The 21,882-nt window shown below is 44.5% G+C and overlaps 2 protein-coding genes across 3 annotated transcripts in view; both read left to right on the plus strand.

Moving 5' to 3' along the window:
* Nucleotides 1-21,882, plus strand: part of PAQR8 (progestin and adipoQ receptor family member 8) — a 117,849-nt gene that overhangs the window by 74,694 nt on the left and 21,273 nt on the right. The gene's annotated exons all lie outside the window — the stretch shown is intronic.
* Nucleotides 8,235-9,668, plus strand: LOC138637941 (mucin-22-like). Its single transcript, XM_069726860.1, has one exon. The coding sequence runs from the start codon at nucleotides 8,235-8,237 to the stop codon at nucleotides 9,666-9,668; it is 1,434 nt and encodes a 477-aa protein (XP_069582961.1).

The raw sequence follows: 21,882 nt of genomic DNA on the forward strand, positions 1-21,882 counted from the left end.
GTTATGCTGAGAGTTTTGCTCTGAAGCCTGCAGAATTATGAGTACAGCTCTTGAGTATTAGGGTATATTCCTACAATAAGTGTTTGTTCAGGTTTTCATGCTGCTGAATTTCAGCATGATTCCCCCACCTCAGCTCACGTGCGGTTTTAAGGCGTCTTTGTACTTGTTTTTGTTGTTTTTTTGACGCATGCAATTTTTCCCTAATAAAGTTGGTTGAAAAACATTCAGCAGAGCAAACAGGAAGTTGCCCAAAGCAAAGCGTTTAGTAACGTAAATACATAGAATAGATGGAGATAATGCAGATAGCTAACGTCACAACCCCCCAACATATTATAATCTTGCACCCTTTATTGCTGCTTTTCATTTGGCACTAAAAGGTGTTTTTAGCCTAATAAAGAAATAAGTAAAAATGACGTGGGGTCTCCCCTATATTGATGACCAGCAAAGAAGACAGCTGCATACTAATATTATCAGGCTGGGATATTGGCCCCTTCCCAGCCTAAAAATTCCAGCCCTCATCCACCACAGAATTGGCGCAGCACATTATTTGTGCCAACTTTGGCTCTTTGCCCGGCTTTTCCCGATTGCCCTGGTGTGGTGGTAATCGGGGTAATAGTGTTGGGGTTCATGGCAGCTGTGATTTTTCACAAATACTGAGGTTTCCACCAGACACCCACGTTACTAACCCCGTGATCGTGGACACGCACCTTTCGACAGGCTCAGAAACTCAGCTAAATCATTTATTCACTAAGAATTCATTTTATTTGTAAACCGCCCAATGGTGACCGTGTTCAGGAGGTGCTCGGAAATGGCGACCGTTCATGCACTTTGTGGTGTGCACAGGCTCCTACTCCTCCAAAAATGACAGGAATTCCAAAATCTTCCAAGTCCTGGAGATCAGATCCTAATTCTCTGATAATATTGATGTGTTGATGGAGCTGAGGATGGGGAGCGTTCATATAAACCCTTGTTAATACAGTCTTTACACAGATTTAGGAAAGGGAGACATGTGAGAGGCTGTCCACAATCGAGACCACCTTCTCGGCCACTTTGGTGTTTATGGGACAGTCCGAAGTTGTCCGCTCTGGAGAGCCCCCACCTGTACATTACACAAATAATTCTGCCTTATAGTACTGAGATATTGCCGTAGACTGTAAAGCACAAAACAATACTTTCCTACGGGGTATAATACATCATGTAAAATAATACTCCCATACAGTACACATAAAATACGTGATGCCATACTACTCATCTATATTACTCACAGTATATGCCATTCTATGCAGAACTAATACTCCCAAACGGTACCCGCATGATACTGTGATACAATGTACAAGTAATAATTCAAATAGTATGCAATATTATGCACAAAAAATACTGCCATACGCCAAAAAAACAATACAGCACAGAGATAACACCCAGCTATAGTGCTAATATAATATGTAAAACTATGCACAAGTAATACTCTTATACTGTAATACTCTTATAATCTTTATACTGTACACACAAAGTAGAACCATAAAAAAACAAAAAATATACCTATATTGTAGCCAAATAATAGTATCATACAATAAACTATTACCGTAATACTCTCTGATAGTACCCATATAATACTGTCATAAAATGCACAAGTAATGCTCCTATACAATATCCATATAAAAGTAACATACACTAAATAATAGTCCAATATAGCACTGACATAATACTGTCATAAAGTGCATAGATAATGCTCCTATACAATACCCTCATATTAGTACAATGTAACTAAATAATGCTCCTATACAGTACCCACAGAATACTACAATACAATAAACTATTAATACTCTGTCACAGTGCCACATAATACTGTCATATAGTGCACAAATAATGTTCATATTTAATAGTACAATATAAAGAAATAATAATACTAAACAATATCCACATAATAGTAGCAAACAATAATGATATACTAATGCTACACACTACCCACATTACAGTACAATACAATAAATAAATAATACTTTTTTAAAGCAAGCACATAATACTGTCTATGAGTCTAAAGTACCGTAATATTCCCATACATTACCCTCATGATACTGCAATACAATGCACAAATAGTATACATCTACAGTAATGCCATAAATATTAGATACAAGCAATTTTCCTACAGTACCTGCATGATGCTGAAATAAAATACATAAATAATACACCCATACAGTTACCTACAAAATAATACTCCCATACAGTGCCCACAAAATAATACTCCCATACAGTGCCCATAAAATAAAACTCCCACACAGTGCCCTTAAAATAATACTCCAATACAGTGCCCACAAATTGATACCCACATACAGTGTCTTCAATATAACACTCGCATACTGTGCCAATATAATAAAACTCCCGTACAGTGCCCACAAAATATTACTCCCATACAGTGTCCATGAAATAATACTCCCATATAGTGCCCTTAAAATAATACTCCAATACAGTGCCCACAAATTGATACCCACATACAGTGTCCATGAAATAATACTCACATACAGTATCTACAAAATAATACTCCCATACAGTGCCAATAAAATAATACTCCCATACAGTGCCCATAAAATAAAACTCCCATACAGTGCCCACAATATAACACTTCCATACTGTGCCCATATAATAAAACTCCCATACAGTGCCCACAAAATATTACTCCCATACAGTGTCCATGAAATAATACTCTCATATAGTGCCCTTAAAATAATACTCCAATACAGCGCCCACAAATTGATACCCACATACAGTGGCCAAAAATACTACCATATAATGCACAAATATTACTTTTATAGCTCACCCACATCATTCTGCTACACAGTGCACAACTATCCCCATACAGTACCGCCATATAGTGAGACCATCATACGCCCCTCACTATGTTTCTGCCATTTCGATGGATTTTTGCTCAGTTTACTATTTTCATGGCCTTATTAGATGGCTTGTCCGGGACTCAAATATTGTGGTTTTTTTATAGTAATCTATCAACTTTGTTATTTTTTTTTTAAAAGGAAGGGTGGCGGCTTTATTTTTATAAAAGTTTAATAACTTAATTGTATTTGCTTTTACTCCCCCTGGGGACAGACGAACTCTATAAAGTTTTTTAATGCACAACGATCCTAAGCATTATAGCCTGTTAGTAATACAGTACCGTAATGGACAGAGGCTCAGGAAAGCCTTGGGGGGAGCGCAGGCCTCAGCAGCCGTGGGAAAGCATCAGGCTCACTATCACATTGTGGGGTGACAGAAGGAGTTCCTCAGTTTTGTCTGGAACGTTCCTTGAAGAATTCTTGTGTTTGAGGCTCTAAGTAGATGCTAGAATTTAAAGGGATCCTCCTGAACTGTGCCGAATTCTGCATCGCCAGGCGTCAGCACCCATCGGGGCCCGGGATCCATGCTGTGATATAACATAGTCTTCCCTGAGTCTCACTTCAAACAAGGTTTCCCCTGTCAGCAGCCGGCAGTCTCATCACCGAATACACGTCCCCCGCTCCTAATTAGCTCGCGTCCCTTTCTAGCTCCTCTGTAACATCCACCTTTGAAGTGACAGTTGTGAAGTTGCTGTGACAACCCCGGCCGGGGCGCCATTGCGTTCAAAAGGAATCACAGGAAGTCTTTTGTAGTGGGCGCCACAAGTGCAGTACATGGTGGTATGTTCTGTGTCTGATCGGGGGGGAACACCATCGGGAACCACGTCAGGATTAGGGATGAATGGACCCATTGAAGTTCGAGTTGTGGCACACGACCTCTACCTTCTTCCATAGTTTGGTTCTGACATCAGAAGTTGATGAGCGTCGTCGATTTTCTCACATAGGACACAGAAGCCACCCGGCCGAATGAGCGCTCCTGTGTCGGGGAGAGCCAGGTAACATCAGGTCAGCCAAAAGATTGACTGAAGAATGTTCGGCCTACAGCCATCAGATGAGTATGGCCGACTATAGACTCATTCCCAGGTAGAAACGCCCTCGAAAGTCATTTACACATAGACGCTCTCTAGACTCAGATACAGGAGATTCTCACACAATTAGAACTTCATCAAAAAGTGAATTTATTTCAGTTCTTCAATACAAAAAGTGAATCTTGTATATTCTATAGAGTCATTACACACAGAGTGATCTATTTCATGTGTTTATTTCTGTTAATGTTGATGATTATGGCTTACAGCAAATGAAAACCCCAAAGTCATTATCTCAGTAAATTAGAATACTTTATAACATCAGCTTGAAAAACGATTTTAAAATCTGAAATGTTAGCCTACTGAAATGTACGTTCAGTAAATGCACTCAATACTTGGTCGGGGCTCCTTTTGCATCAATTACTGCATCAATGTGGCGTTGCATGGAGGTGATCAGCCTGTGGTAATGCTGAGGGGTTATGGAAGCCCAGGTTGCTTTGATATGCTTGGATACAGCACTCTGTGAACAGCCGGCTTCTTTACCAATGACCTTTTGTGGCTTCCCCTCCTTGTGGAGTGTGTCAATGACGCCTTCTGGACTTCTGTCAGGTCAGCAGTCTTCCCCATGATTGTGGAGCAACTGAAACAGACTAAGGGACCTTTACAAATGCTTAGGAAGCCTTTTCAGGTGTCTTTTGTTAATTATTCTAATTTAATGAGATAATGACTTTTGGGTTCTCATTGGCTGTAAGCCATAATCATCAACATTAACAGAAATAAACATGTGAAATAGATCACTCTGTGTGTAATGACTCTATGGAATATAGGAGTTTCACTTTTTGTATTGAACTGAAATAAATTAACTTTTTGATGATATTCTAATTTGTGAGAAGCCCCTGTAGACACACCCACTGGTCTTATATAGCGATAGCGACACCCTCTTGACTCATTTAGATAGGCATACCCCATAGATCCAAGATAGACATGACCATATGGATGATGAGAAGTCCAATCTATTAACTATTTGGTCAGAATTTCACATCAGTATTTGTAAGACAAAATGAGAAGTGGAACAATCAGAGAAAAAGTATAATAGAAACACATCACCACTTCTGTATTTATCACCCACTCCTGGTTTTGCCTTACAAATACTGATGTAAAATACTGACAGAATACTGAACCTGTGAACATGGCCTTATTGTGAGGTTATTTACTTTGGCTGAGGATACAAATCTTACAATCATTATTACACTGTAAAACAATGAGTATAAATATCAGTGGAAAAGACTTGGGTGTGAGGGTGGGCGGCAAAATCCACTTTAGCGCCCAATGCCAGGCAGCTGCCGCCAAGGCAAATAAAATAACGGGATGTAATAAAAGAGGCCGAGATGCCCATAACAAGAACATGGTGCTTACGGTAGATACTGGGTACAATTTTGGTCTGCTCTATAAATGCTTTCTTTGTAATATTTAATAAATAAAGAATACACAAAAAAAGTAATAAAAAAAGTAAAAAAAAAAAAAGAATAGCAACCAAGATTATTACGGGAATGGGTGATGTGCCGAAGATGGGTTATTAAACTTTAGTAGACAATCCTTTTTGCTCAAGAGCCGATCCCGTCACTATATTGAGGGACCACATTTTATCTTTGCTATCTTTTTTTACTTTTTGGGCTAGTCGTTATTTGTGTATTTGTGTCACGACCACTTTATACAGAAAGATAGTTTTTTTTTTTCTTCTTGGTTGAAGTCTTCTAATCCTTTTTTCTTTTGTCGCCTGCAAGGATAATAGATGCTTGGTGACAAACACTAATGGCTGTCATTACTGCGCCCGGAGGGACCGTCACTTGCGAATTCACAGACCCTGAATAACATCTACGTCTTCACTGATTTTTAGGCTGCTCCCTCCCCTGGTACCTGACCCTCTCCCATTGAGTGTCAGTCTTTACTGCAGCTCTGTGGAAAATACTGTCAAAATAACATTGTATACAGAAACTGAATAATACCACCATATAGTGCCTACATAATAGTGCCATACACTGCTGCAACAATGCTAAAACAAAAGCCAGCCCCATATAGAAGCTATATAATAATGCCAACAGTAAAGGAGGAAGCTGTCGCGAAACGCGCGTCGGGGTTCTGACAAGGAATAGCGTGCCACGCGGCTGCCAGCAAGGATCACCAATCTTTAGGGTAATATGCATTTGGCTGAGATAGTTTTTGACTCTATGTGCACTCTTTATTATGGTTAGCAATATGTGCCTTTAGTGAGGATTAGGTGTTAGGCATTTGTTGGTGAGTACGTACATATTGGATTATTTGCTTAATTGATTCGTACGGCTTATTGTCCGGCTCACCATACATAGTTACATTTGGTTTTTGCAGTGCCTTACAAATGGTATTCTCGGCAACAGCAACACTGATTCATTGTAGGAGGGTATATAAGCGGGTTTGATATTGATCTGGACTAATTTTTGGTCTAGTTCAATTCACATCTGTTTGTATTCTGCTTACTTTTTGCCTTACAGGAACTGTATTTGTTTCATGATATAGTGCCTTGTCTGAGAGAACACGTTTCTCCAGAACTATTACAACATATTTAAATCTTTGTATTATATCATTGGTGATCCCGCTTGAACAATTGTTGTTTATAACGCTTACCTGTCAGTTATTCGGTTCAGAGGTATTGTTTTGGATTTTAAATATATGTGTATATACGTGTCTTCAATAAAGTTATAACTTTTTACAAAAAAGAGCATTAACACTTTTTTCCAGCGCACGGTTTAATAACCGTTTATGTTGGTTAATATGTTAATAATAAATGTCATACAGCACATAAATAATGCTGCCAAAAATACCTACATTATAATGCCATACAGTATATCAGTGTTCCCCAACTCCGGTCCTCAAGAGCCACCAACAGGTCATGTTTTCAGGATTTCCTTAGTATTGCCCAAGTGATTGAATGCTTGCCTGTACAGGTGATGCAGTTATCACCTGTGCAATACTAAGGAAATCCTGAAAACATGACCTGTTGGTGGCTCTTGAGGACTGGAGTTGGGGAACACTGCAGTATATAAATAAGACTGCCAAAAATACCTACATAATGTCATACAGTACATAAATAATACTGCCAAAATATACCTACATAATAATGACATACAGTACATAAATAATACTGCCAAAAAATACCTACATAATAATGCCATACAGTACATAATACCGCCAAAAAATACCTACATAATAGTACATTCCTGTGCCAAAAATTTCCCAATGAATAGTTCCAAAATAAATAGGAGCCCCATAGAGAACCAATAAAATAATGCCGAACCTAAATAACACTGCATAGGACTACATAATAGTACCATAGAGTGCTAAATAAGACCGATATAATGGTGCCATGCAGAAATATATCCATGTCCTGCCATAGAAATAATAAAGTATCATAAAGCAATGTACATAAAAGTGGCATACAGTATCTAAACAGCACTGTCAAACAATACCTACAGAATATTTCCATTCTATGCCAATAATAATGGCACCATACAGACATATAACTATATTATAAATGTGCAACAATGAAACAATTAGAGAAGTCTTTTTTGCCAATACAGAATCTATATACCAGTGCAATAGATTACCTAAGTGACACTGTCAAACAATAAATAATAGTACAATACTGTACCTATTTACTGCCACAATCCATACACAAGTCTGTGCTTTGCCATGACCATATAAAAGTACCACACAGAAACAAACAGACTCTATGCAATACCTATAATAGTGCTGTAAAGTATACAAATAATACTCCAAACAATTCCAACATAATAGCGCCATATACTGCCAAATAAGACCAATATAGTAGCACCATCCAGACATATAACTATGCTGTGCAACAGTGGAATAAAAGATAATCCCAAAACAGAACCTACATAATAATGCCATACAGAACCTAAGTACCACTGCCAGACAAGGTCTCTGTAATAGTGCCGTATTGTGCCATTGTAATGCTACCATGTAGACATAGATGTGTGCTGTGCCACAATGATATCACTGTAGCACATAACCCATACTTCAGATTCACAAGCCAGTGAATGTCTCCATACACAGTGCTAGACACAGAGTTTCCCCACACACAGTGTCAGTCAGACAGAGAGGGCCCACATGGACTAAAGACTGAAATAAATGTGCCAATCTCATTATTGAATCAGAAAGCAGCAGCGCCAGATCAGAGACCAGAAATATTGTAACAATATTGGAATTCTGTAATTCGGGTGGAGTCACCTCCGAGGCCACGCACAATGGTCAGGACACCTCCCAGGTCATGCACAATAGTCGGGACCCCTCCGAGGTTACGCACAATGGTCGGGACACCTCCAAGGCCATGCACAATGGTCGGGACACCTCCAAGGCCATGCACAATGGTCGGGACACCTCCGATGCCACAGACAATAGTCGGGACACCTCCAAGGCCACGCACAATGGTCAGGACACCTCCCAGGTCATGCACAATAGTCGGGACCCATCCGAAGTTACGCACAATGGTCGGGACACCTCCAAGGCCATGCACAATGGTCGGGACACCTCCAATGCCACATACAATGGTCGGGACACCTCGGAGGCCACGCACAATGGTCGGGACACCTCCCAGGTCATGCACAATAGTCGGGACCCCTCCGAGGTTACGCACAATGGTCGGGACACCTCCAAGGCCATGCACAATGGTCGGGACACCTCCGATGCCACATACAATGGTCGGGACACCTCCGAGGCCACGCACAATGGTCGGGACACCTCCCAGGTCATGCACAATAGTCGGGACCCCTCCGAGGTTACGCACAATGGTCGGGACACCTCCAAGGCCATGCACAATGGTCGGGACACCTCCGATGCCACATACAATGGTCGGGACACCTCCGAGGCCACGCACAATGGTCGGGACACCTCCGATGCCACAGACAATGGTCGGGACACCTCCGAGGCCACGCACAATGGTCGGGACACCTCCGAGGCCACGCACAATGGTCGGGACACCTCCGAGGCCACGCACAATGGTCGGGACACCTCCAAGGCCACAGATAATGGTCGAGACACCTCCGAGGCCACGCACAATGGTCGGGACACCTCCGAGGCCACGCACAATGGTCGGGACACCTCCGAGGCCACACACAATGGTCAGGACACCTCCGAGGCCATGCATAATTGTTTGGACACCTCCGAGACCACGCACAATGGTAGGGACACCTCCCAGGTCATGCACAATAGTCGGGACCCCTCTGAGGTGACGCACAATGGTCGGGACACCTTCAAGGCCATGCACAATGGTCGGGACACCTCCGATGCCACAGAGAATGGTCAGGAAACCTCCGAGGCCACGCACAATGGTCGGGACACCTCCGAGGCCACGCACAATGGTCGGGACACCTCCGACGCCACAGATAATGGTCGAGACACCTCCGAGGCTACGCACAATGTTCGGGACACCTCCGAGGACACACACAATGGTCAGGACACCTCTGAGGCCACAGATAATGGTCGAGACGCCTCCGAGGCCACGCACAATGGTCGGGACACCTTCGAGGCCACGCACAATGGTCGGGACACCTCCGAGGCCACACACAATGGTCAGGACACCTCCGAGGCCATGCATAATGGTTGGGACACCTCCGAGACCACGCACAATGGTCGGGACGCCTCCGAGACCACGCATAATGGTCGGGACGCCTCCGAGGCCATGCACAATGGTCGGGACGCCTAAGCCTTGACAGGAGATGAAGTGTAATTATTCGGCTAATGAGTCCCTCATGACAACAATGAGGATGTGTTCCCTGAATATTGACTTTGCGTCGGTAACCATACACACAAAGTATCAACTGAGAAAGTGCAACAATGTAACACCCTGGTATCAGTCAGTCCATGCTTTTACACAGACCCTAGGCGACCAGTAGACAAGTGCTGTTACTGTTGTGGATACAATGTTGTCAGCAATCATCAGGAAAAATCCATTTGTCACCTAGAGTATTCAGCGAGCTGAAGAAGTTCAAGTGGTCTAGCACCACTTCATTGCACCTAGCTGTAACAATTATTTGTTTTACAGTAGACTGCCTCTCTGTGCTGCACAGGCTTGTTATAGATCGCCTTTCACCCAGTTAGCAGGAAGGCACTGTATGCAGAAGCATGATGTTTTAGAAAAATAAAACATGCAAAGAAAGGGTTTAGAATAAGGAATATACAGTTGTGCTCAAAGTTTTTTCTAAGCCTTTTTTTCAGAGAATATGAAGGATAGCAACAAAACTTTTTCCCCCACTCCCTTTTTTTAAGTTTTCCTGGTATAGAACTAATTGAAAGTTTGTAAAACTTTTTGCGCAACTCGTAGTTGCCGATTTTCAGTCTCCCCAACCTTTGGAAAAGGGAGCGACAAATTCATGATATTTTTTGCTCACCAGCTTAAAAATGTATCAACCATTACAGGTTGAGAAGATTTTCTTGGTTTAATTTTCACTTGACTTTTCACGTCTCTCCTTTGCCTTTGTCGTGATTTCCCAAAGACTCTCGTTTTTGCATCACTGTTTCAGCGAGAGGCTCGATACAATACCCCATTGTCTGATTGCAAATGTCCGGTGACATCACCGCGGTGCCGAAATGTCAGTCCAGCTTGTCATCTTCTCTGTGTACCAGACGGCAGGACACAAGACAAGTCACCCCCATGAGTCACGTTGTTTCTCGAAAACAAAATGACATTTTATAAAAATGTAATAGGAATATTCAAGAAAAATCAAGATTGTATCATTTTTTTTTCCTTTGGTGTAGTAGCTTCTGCCATCCTGCAGGGGTCAGTATTTCAGACTCATCTACAAAACTCCAGGACCCCAGTACAAAATTTGCAACAGGACCCCCAAAATGACGAATTATTTATTGTACTTTTCCCATAGGGTAGAGAGACCATTTGTGTTGTGCACCTACTACTGTTACTCCCATGTTAAAACACAGACATTTTTTTTTCTCGGGACACTTCCACTTTGTCCCGGGTTTGGCTTCTCATGAGGTTGGAGTTTGTTGCGCGTGGCTTAACATGGGGTTGGCTTTGAAAAATATGTTTTTTCTTAAAATGGCATGTCCAGATCCCAAAATTTAGATCCAAATATTAACACCAGACCCTGTTAATCAAATTCCAGACTAGACCACATACCGTACTTCAGATCCTAAACCTGACCTCATAATTCTGAGCTCAGAGCAGATCTCATACTTCAGTCCAAAGGCCAGTCCCTATAATTCAGACCCCATGCCAAACTTCATGTTTCAGACCCAAGTCCAGGCCCCATAATTGAGACCCAAGACCAGGCCTCATACTTAAGATCCAAGACCAGGCCCCATATTTCAGATCCAAGACCAGGCACCATACTTCAGATCCAAGACTAAGCCCCATATTTCAGATCCAAGACCAGGCCCAATACTTCAGATCCAAAACCAGGCCCCATACTGCAGTTCCAAGACTAGGCTCCATATTTCAGATCTAAGACCAGGCATCATACTTCAGATCTAAGACCAGAACTCATACTTCTGATCCAAGACCAGGCCCCATACTTCAGATCCAAGACCAGGCATCATACTTCAGATCTAAGACCAAGCCCCATACTTCAGATCCAAGACCAAGCCCCATACTTCAGATCCAAGACCAAGCCCCATACTTCAGATCCAAGACCAAGCCCCATACTTCAGATCCAAGACCAGATCCCATACTTCAGATCCAAGACCAGATCCCATAATTCAGATCCAAGGCCAGACCCCATACTTCAGATCCAAGATCAGACCCCATATTTCAGATCCAAGACCAAGCCCCATACTTCAAATCCAAGACCAGATCCCATAATTCAGATCCAAAACCAGACCCCATACTTCAGATCCAAGACCAGACCCCATATTTCAGATCCAAGACCAAGCCCCATACTTCAGATCCAAGAATAAGCCCCAAACTTTAGATCCAAGACCAAGCCCCATACTTCAGATCCAAGCCCAAGCCCCATACTTCAGATCCAAGACCAAGCTGCATACTTTAAATTCAAGACCAGATCCCATACTTCAAATCCAAGACCAAGCCCCATACTTCAGATCCAAGACCAGGCCTCATACTTCAGATCCAAGACCAAGCCCCATACTTTAGATCCAAGACCATGCCCCATACTTCAGATCCAAGACCAAGCCCCATACTTCAGATCCAAAACCAAGCTGCATACTTTAAATCCAAGACCAGATCCCATACTTTAGATCCAAGACCAAGCCCCATACTTCAGATCCAAGACCAAGCCCCATACTTCAGATCCAAGACCAGATCCCATACATCAGATCCAAGACCAGACCCCATACTTCAGATCCAAGACCAGACCCCATACTTCAGATCCAAGACCAGACCCCATACTTCAGATCCAAGACCAGACCCCATATTTCAGATCCAAGACCAAGCCCCATAGTTCAAATCCAAGACCAGATACCATACTTCAGATCCAAGACCAAGCCCCATACTTCAAATCCAAGACCAGATCCCATACTTCAGAACCAAGACCAGGCCTCATACTTCAGATCCAAGACCAAGCCCCATACTTTAAATCCAAGACCAGGCCTCATACTTCAGATCCAAAACCAGGCCCCATATTTCACATCCAAAACCAGGCCCCATATTTCATTTCCCCATACTAGAGCCTCAAGACAATATAAAAAAATAATTTATACAAAATGTCCTGGTTGATGACAGTGACTTCCCATCTCTCCTATTATTGTTTTTCGTGCTACATTTCTCTTTTAAAAATGTTTGGCAATTTTCTTTTCAAGGTATCACAATCTTTAGTAAGAATAAAAAGTCTTGTCATTCTCACACTGGCCACAGGGGATTTTTTTTTAGACTTTAACCTATTGTATCAGGAAACAACACCTGTACACTACCCATCCTCCTGACTCGATCTCTTGTATTGAAGTGTCAAATGAGCATGTGCAAACGTCATTGTGCGAGGAGGGGGAGCTGTAACAGTGGGCCAGGTATTATCAGCTGTGTATAGGCATGTTACCTGTCATTGTAATCCTGCCTCTGCTGATAAAGAAACTGCTGAAAACTCTTCCTGAACATACAGGAAGTATTAGTGCAAAAAAAAAAAAAAAAAGAATCTCCTACATTTGCTGGTTTGGGGTCACTGAGAACCAGACAGGGCACCGTAGAGCAGATTTACCATTTATTAGGGTGATGATGGCAGACAGAAGTCACCCGTCCGCGCTCCTCCATGATACGTATGACGGCTCCTTTGTTGTGGCGGTTTATCGTGGGGCAGAGCTACAGCCGCGGTGTTTATGTGCGAGCTCCGGCGGCGTCCTCAGGGGCTCCCCGCAGGCTGCTCAAGGGCGCCCCCTGGGGAAACTGCAGACTAAGCTTAACCCATTGTTGTCCTCCAGTCTTTCCTGCAGACATAACTTGAAGATTTGGGGCCCTAATGCGAAATCTACAGCAGGGGCCGCTCAAGCGTCACTTCGTGTTTACGCCTCTGATGTAGCAGATTTTCCCCCTGGTGTATAGTTATGGGGGTATGCAATGTCCTGCGGGGGCACTGGAGAGTGAAGTTTATATATCACTTTTTACATAAATGTGGTTTGTCTGCTCCTGGGAAAGCTGTGTGGCAAGCAATAGGATGTAAAGGGGCTGTCACCCATCTTTCCTACATTTCTAAGAAACTTGTCATTCTATGATCTATCTCCTAGTCTGCATAATGAGGCATTCTGGACTCTAGAAAAGATGAATGACATTGAAAATTATTATCATAATGGCTCTTACAGAGGTGGTCACCCAGCTTTCCTTTCATTGTGATATTTCTTCTTCTCTCATAGCACCATGTATCTCAGCAGATATGAAACTCAGGAGCCAGGAAAAGCTGGGTAATATGAGCTGTAATCACATTTCAAGGAAAGCTGGGTGACAACAATCAGAATACCTGGTACTGGGGTTGTCAGCTTTCCTAGACTCCTGAATGGCTTCCCTGGCTATTTAGGAAATGATACTTATCACTATAAATCTAGTCTGAGTGGCAGGCGATATAATAAATAGCAGAGCTCTCAAAGAGGTTATCACCCAGCTTTGTTAGATTCCTGTAATGCCCAGTTATCTATAGCCATTCAGGACTCTGGAAAAGCTGAGTGATAACCAATACCATCACTATCACTGCTCCTGCAAAGACTGTCACCCAACTTTCCCACCCAGCAAGTTATGTAACCGCACTACAATGAAATGTATAATCAAGGAAATTTGACATTCAGGAGGCTGGAAAAGCTAGATAATAAATCATTTGGAATCTGTTGTTGAAGCCAAAATTAGTAACTGTATCTGTTCCTGGGAAAGCTGGGTGAATCCCGATTTATAACCACCAGGACAGCCCTTGCGGAGGTTGTCACTCAGCTTTCCCAGATGTCTGAACGGCTTGTAGAGAAAGATTTTTCACGTGTATATAGGATATTGACGTCTTTGGAATGAGAAGGGTTAAATTCCATGATTAGAATCCATTGTTGGTGACATAACAGGAGAACCTGCCGGATCACGTCTGGCGAGGGCAGAGACAATGGTCGCCTGGCAGCCGCTCACGCCAAACTTCTTTCGAGAAATTCCCTTTGTTCCCGGCCCGGCCCTGAGATCACATTGCTGCATTGCCAGTTTCTGGGGAGGCGACCGGTGTGCGGAGCGGGCAGGGAAGTCTCTAAATATCTGCCCTTAGTTTACTCTGGCACATGTCCAAGGGTGGAAGCCGCCTGGGCCCAAAGCAACATCTGCCATAGGGCCCCAGGCTGCCATGTGCCCAGTGGTGCCGGTTAGGTCGCCAGGCTGCCATGTGCCCAGTGGTGCCGGTTAGGTCGCCAGGCTGCCATGTGCCCAGTGGTGCCGGTTAGGTCGCCAGGCTGCCATGTGCCCAGTGGTGCCGGTTAGGTCACCAGGCTGCCATGTGCCCAGTGGTGCCGGTTAGGTCGCCAGGCTGCCATGTGCCCAGTGGTGCCGGTTAGGTCGCCAGGCTGCCATGTGCCCAGTGGTGCCGGTTAGGTCACCAGGCTGCCATGTGCCCAGTGGTGCCGGTTAGGTCGCCAGGCTGCCATGTGCCCAGTGGTGCCGGTTAGGTCGCCAGGCTGCCACGTGCCCAGTGGTGCCGGTTAGGTCGCCAGGCTGCCACGTGCCCAGTGGTGCCGGTTAGGTCGCCAGGCTGCCATGTGCCCAGTGGTGCCGGTTAGGTCACCAGGCTGCCATGTGCCCAGTGGTGCCGGTTAGGTCACCAGGCTGCCATGTGCCCAGTGGTGCCGGTTAGGTCACCAGGCTGCCATGTGCCCAGTGGTGCCGGTTAGGTCGCCAGGCTGCCATGTGCCCAGTGGTGCCAGTTGGGTCACCAGGCTGCCATGTGCCTAGTGGTGCCGGTTAGGTCACCAGGCTGCCATGTGCCCAGTGGTGCCGGTTAGGTCGCCAGGCTATCATGTGCCCAATGGTGCCAGTTGGGTCTCCAGGCTGCCATCTGCCCAGTGGTGCCAGTTAGGTCACCAGGCTGCCATGTGCCAAGTGGGCCGGTTGGGTCACCAGGCTGCCATGTGCCCAGTGGTGCCGGTTAGGTCACCAGGCTGCCATGTGCCCAGTGGTGCCGGTTAGGTCACCAGGCTGCCATGTGCCCAGTGGTGCCGGTTAGGTCGCCAGGCTGCCATGTGTCCAGTGGTGCCGGTTAGGTCACCAGGCTGCCATGTGCCCAGTGGTGCCAGTTAGGTCACCAGGCTGCCATGTGCCCAGTGGTGCCGGTTAGGTCGCCAGGCTCTCATGTGCCCAGTGGTGCCAGTTGGGTCGCTCCCGGAGCCTCTTCCACTGGTCCAGTATTGATCCCTTGATCCACCTAGGATCTGTATTGTAAGAAATCATGGATGTAATTGTGGTTTGCCCTTTGCTTCTATTTTTTATGATGCTTGCTGAAATCTGGTAAAAAAAAATGTGAAAAATATATAGTTACACATTGTGTGATATATTTTTTTATTTTTATCTTTATTAGATTTGTTGGGCATTTTAATATAACTGTTTCAGTACCCTATCCCTAACCTGGAACCTAACCCTACCACTAACTCTGATCCTAACCTTAGCAATAAACCTTGTCCTAACACTAGCCCTAACCGTAACACTACCCTAGTCCTAAACTTAATCCTAGCACTAACTCTAGACCTAACCCAAATCCTAACAATAACCCTAAACCTAACCCTAACCCTAACACAAACCCTTGTCCTAACCCTAATCCTAGCACTACCTCTAGACCTAACCCAAATCCTAGACAATAACCCCAATCCTAACCCTAGCCTTAACCCTTAAACTAACCCTTGTCCTAAACCTAATCCTAGCACTACCTCTAGACCTAACCCAAATCCTAGACAATAACCCCAATCCTAACCCTAGCCTTAACCCTTAAACTAACTCTTGTCCTAACCTTAATCCTAGCCCTACCTCTAGACCTAACCCAAATCCTAACAATAACCCCAAACCTAACCCTAGCCCTAAACCTAAAACTAACTCTTGTCCTAACTGTAACGCTAGCCCTAAACCTAACGCTACCACTGACTCTGGTCCCAACATTAGCAATTACCCTTGCCCTAACACTAGCCCTATCCATAACACTAATGCTAGTCTTAAACATAATCCAAGCACTACCTCTAGACCTAGCTTAAATCCTAAGAATAGTTCCAAACCTAACCCTAGCACTAACCCTAACACTAACCCTCATCCTAACCCTAATGCTAGCCCTAAATTTAACCCTAGCACTACCTCTAGTCCTAACTCAAATCCTACCAATAATTCCAGTCATAATCCTAGACCTAACCACAGCCCCAATCCAAACCCTAGCACTAATCCTAACTTTAACTTTAGGTCTAATATTAACCCTAACAATAACCCTAACAGTAGCCCTAACACCAACAATATCCTCACTGCTAACTTTAGCCCTTACTCTAGGCCTAAACCTAACCCTAGCACTAATCCGAGTCCCAACCCTAGCAGCAGCCCTAACTTTAGCTCTAACCCTGTCATCCTAACCTAACATTAATCCTAGCCCTAACCAACGCCAACACATGAACCTCAACTCTAAGCCTAGTCCTAACCCTATCACTAAGCCTAACAGTACTCCTAAGCTTGTTGTCTTAAACCTAACTGTTGTGAATTCTGTGGCAGAGCTCCCTCCTGTGGTCACAAGTGGTACTTCGGCTGATTCTCTCTGTGAGCTTCCGTTGGTGGAGGAGAGTGGTACTGTTGCTTCTGAGTTTCCTTCCTCAGGTGATGTGGTGAAGTCGTTAGGTGCTGCTCTATTTAACTCCACCTAGTGCTTTGATCCTGGCCTCCAGTCAATGTTCTAGTATTGGACCTGTTTCCTCCTGGATCGTTCCTGTGGCCTGCTGCTCTGCATAGCCAAGTTCCGCTTTGCTATTTTGTTTGCTGTTTTTTTCTGTCCAGCTTGTCTATTTGTTTTTTCTTGCTTGCTGGAAGCTCTGGGACGCAGAGGGTGTACCTCCGTGCTGTTAGTTCGGTACGGAGGGTCTTTTTGCCCCCTTTGCGTGGTTTTTGTAGGGTTTTGTGTTGACCGCAAAGTTACCTTTCCTATCCTCGCTCTGTTCAGAAAGTCAGGCCTCACTTTGCTAAATCTATTTCATCTCTACGTTTGTCTTTTCATCTTAACTCACAGTCATTATATGTGGGGGCTGCCTTTTCCTTTGGGGTATTTCTCTGAGGCAAGGTAGGCTTATTTTCTATCTTCAGGCTAGCTAGTTTCTCAGGCTGTGCCGAGTTGCATAGGGAGCGTTAGGCACAATCCACGGCTGCCTCTAGTGTGGTTGGAGAGGATTAGGGATTGCGGTCAGCAGAGTTCCCACGTCTCAGAGCTCGTTCTATGTTTTTGGGTTATTGTCAGGTCACTGTATGTGCTCTGACCTCTATGTCCATTGTGGTACTGAATTACCTTATCATAACAGTACTGGAGGCCAAAAGTACTAATGATTCTCAATAGAGGGAAAAAAGAAGTTCTGAGACCATTTTTTTTTCTCTGCACTGTGTTTTGCCTTTTTTTTCCCCTAGACATTTGGGTGGTTCAGGACACAGGTGTAGCGATGGACATTAAAGGTCTGTCTTCATGTGTGGATCAGCTCACGGCAAGAGTACAAAATATTCAAGACTTTGTGGTTCAGAATTCTACGTTAGAACCGAGAATTCCTATTCCTGATTTGTTTTTTGGAGATAGAACTAAATTTCTGAGTTTCAAAAATAATTGTAAACTATTTCTGGCTTTGAAACCTCGCTCCTCTGGTGACCCAGTTCAACAAGTTAGGATCATTATTTCTTTTTTATGTGGCGACCCTCAGGACTGGGCATTTTCTCTTGCGTCAGGAGATCCTGCATTAAGTAATATCGATGCGTTTTTCCTGGCGCTCGGATTGCTGTACGATGAACCTAATTCTGTGGATCAGGCAGAGAAAAATTTGCTGGCTCTGTGTCAGGGTCAGGATGAGATAGAGGTATATTGTCAGAAATTTAGAAAGTGGTCCGTACTCACTCAATGGAATGAAGGTGCGCTCGCAGCTATTTTCAGAAAGGGTCTCTCTGAAGCCCTTAAGGATGTCATGGTGGGATTTCCTATGCCTGCTGGTCTGAATGAGTCTATGTCTTTGGCCATTCAGATCGGTCGACGCTTGCGTGAGCGTAAATCTGTGCACCATTTGGCGGTATTACCTGAGCTTAAACCTGAGCCTATGCAGTGCGATAGGACTATGACCAGAGTTGAACGGCAAGAACACAGACATCTGAATGGGTTGTGTTTCTACTGTGGTGATTCCACTCATGCTATCTCTGATTGTCCTAAGCGCACTAAGCGGTTCGCTAGGTCTGCCACCATTGGTACGGTACAGTCAAAATTTCTTCTGTCCGTTACCTTGATCAGCTCTTTGTCATCGTATTCTGTCATGGCATTTGTGGATTCAGGCGCTGCTCTGAATTTGATGGACTTGGAGTATGCTAGGCGTTGTGGGTTTTTCTTGGAGCCCTAGCAGTGTCCTATTCCATTGAGAGGAATTGATGCTACGCCTTTGGCCAAGAATAAGCCTCAGTACTGGACCCAGCTGACCATGTGCATGGCTCCTGCACATCAGGAAGTTATTCGCTTTCTGGTGTTGCATAATCTGCATGATGTGGTCGTGTTGGGGTTGCCATGGCTACAAGTCCATAATCCAGTATTAGATTGGAAATACATGTCTGTATCCAGCTGGGGTTGTCAGGGGGTACATGGTGATGTCCCATTTCTGACTATTTCGTCATCCACCCCTTCTGAGGTTCCAGAGTTCTTGTCTGATTACCGGGATTTATTTGATGAGCCCAAGTCCGATACCCTACCTCCGCATAGGGATTGTGATTGTGCTATCGATTTGATTCCTGGTAGTAAATTCCCAAAAGGTCGACTGTTTAATTTATCTGTGCCTGAGCACGCCGCTATGCGGAGTTATGTGAAGGAGTCCTTGGAGAAGGGGCATATTCGCCCGTCATCGTCGCCATTAGGAGCAGGGTTCTTTTTTGTAGCCAAGAAGGATGGTTCACTGAGACCTTGTATAGATTACCGCCTTCTAAATAAGATCACGGTTAAATTTCAGTACCCCTTGCCGTTGTTATCTGATTTGTTTGCTCGGATTAAGGGGGCTAGTTGGTTCACCAAGATAGATCTTCGTGGTGCGTATAATCTTGTGCGTATTAAGCGAGGCGATGAATGGAAAACTGCATTTAATACGCCCGAGGGCCATTTTGAGTATCTAGTAATGCCATTCGGACTTGGCAATGCTCCATCAGTGTTTCAGTCCTTTATGCATGACATCTTCCGAGAGTACCTGGATAAATTCCTGATTGTGTACTTGGATGACATTTTGATCTTCTCGGATGATTGGGAGTCTCATGTGAAGCAGGTCAGAACGGTGTTTCAGGTCCTGCGTGCTAATTCTTTGTTTGTGAAGGGATCAAAGTGTCTCTTTGGTGTTCAGAAGGTTTCATTTTTGGGGTTCATCTTTTCCCCTTCTACTATCGAGATGGACCCTGTTAAAGTCCAAGCCATCCATGATTGGACTCAGCCGACATCTCTGAAGAGTCTGCAGAAGTTCCTGGGCTTTGCTAATTTTTATCGTCGCTTCATCTGCAATTTTTCTAGTATTGCTAAACCATTGACCGATTTGACCAAGAAGGGTGCTGATGTGGTCAATTGGTCTTCTGCTGCTGTGGAAGCTTTTCAAGAGTTGAAGCGTCGTTTTTCTTCTGCCCCTGTGTTGTGTCAACCAGATGTTTCGCTTCCATTCCAGGTCGAGGTTGATGCTTCTGAGATTGGAGCAGGGGCTGTTTTGTCGCAGAGAAGTTCTGATTGCTCGGTGATGAAACCATGCGCCTTCTTTTCCTGGAAGTTTTCGCCTGCTGAGCGAAATTATGATGTTGGCAATCGAGAGTTGCTGGCCATGAAGTGGGCATTTGAGGAGTGGCGTCATTGGCTTGAAGGAGCTAAGCATCGCGTGGTGGTCTTGACTGATCATAAGAACTTGACTTATCTCGAGTCTGCCAAGCGGTTGAATCCTAGACAGGCTCGTTGGTCGTTGTTTTTTGCCCGTTTTGACTTTGTGATTTCGTACCTTCCGGGCTCTAAAAATGTGAAGGCGGATGCTCTGTCTAGGAGTTTTGTGCCCGACTCTTCGGGTTTATCTGAGCCGGCGGGTATCCTCAAGGAGGGAGTAATTGTGTCTGCCATCTCCCCTGATTTACGGCGGGTGCTGCAAAAATTTCAGGCTAATAAACCTGATCGTTGCCCAGCGGAGAAACTGTTTGTCCCTGATAGGTGGACGAATAAAGTTATAAAGGTTCATTGTTCGGTGTTGGCTGGTCATCCTGGAATCTTTGGTACCAGAGAGTTAGTGGCTAGATCCTTTTGGTGGCCATCTCTGTCGCGGGATGTGCGTTCTTTTGTGCAGTCCTGTGGGATTTGTGCTCGGGCTAAGCCCTGCTGTTCTCGTGCCAGTGGGTTGCTTTTGCCCTTGCCGGTCCCGAAGAGGCCTTGGACACATATCTCTATGGATTTTATTTCAGATCTTCCCGTCTCTCAAAAGATGTCAGTCATTTGGGTGGTCTGTGATCGCTTCTCTAAGATGGTCCATTTGGTACCCTTGTCTAAATTACCTTCCTCCTCTGATTTGGTGCCATTGTTCTTCCAGCATGTGGTTCGTTTACAAGGCATTCCAGAGAATATCGTTTCTGACAGAGGTTCCCAGTTTGTTTCGAGGTTTTGGCGAGCCTTTTGTGGTAGGATGGGCATTGACTTGTCTTTTTCCTCGGCTTTCCATCCTCAGACTAATGGCCAGACCGAACGAACCAATCAGACCTTGGAAACATATCTGAGATGCTTTGTTTCTGCTGATCAGGATGACTGGGTGTCCTTTTTGCCTTTGGCTGAGTTCGCCCTTAATAATCGGGCCAGCTTGGCTACCTTGGTTTCGCCGTTTTTCTGCAACTCTGGGTTCCATCCTCGTTTCTCTTTAGGGCAGGTTGAGTCTTCGGACTGTCCTGGTGTGGATACTGTGGTGGACAGGTTGCAGCAGATTTGAACTCATGTAGTGGACAAGTTGACCTTGTCCCAGGAGAAGGCTCAACGTTTCGCTAATCGCAGACGCTGTGTGGGTCCCCGACTTCGTGTTGGGGATTTGGTTTGGTTATCTTCTCGTCATATTCCTATGAAGGTTTCCTCTCCTAAGTTTAAACCTCGTTTCATTGGTCCGTATAGGATTTCTGAGGTTCTTAATCCTGTGTCTTTTCGTCTGACCCTTCCAGATTCTTTTTCCATACATAACGTATTCCATAGGTCATTGTTGCGGAGATACGTGGCACCTATGGTTCCATCTGTTGATCCTCCTGCCCCGGTTTTGGGGGAGTT

Source organism: Ranitomeya imitator, chromosome 5 (genome assembly GCF_032444005.1).
Source record: "Ranitomeya imitator isolate aRanImi1 chromosome 5, aRanImi1.pri, whole genome shotgun sequence".
NCBI lineage: Eukaryota > Metazoa > Chordata > Amphibia > Anura > Dendrobatidae > Ranitomeya > Ranitomeya imitator.

Bases quoted from the DNA above. Each gene is read 5' to 3' on its own strand.
- LOC138637941 (XM_069726860.1), top strand. From the start codon at position 8,235: ATGCACAATAGTCGGGACCCCTCCGAGGTTACGCACAATGGTCGGGAC.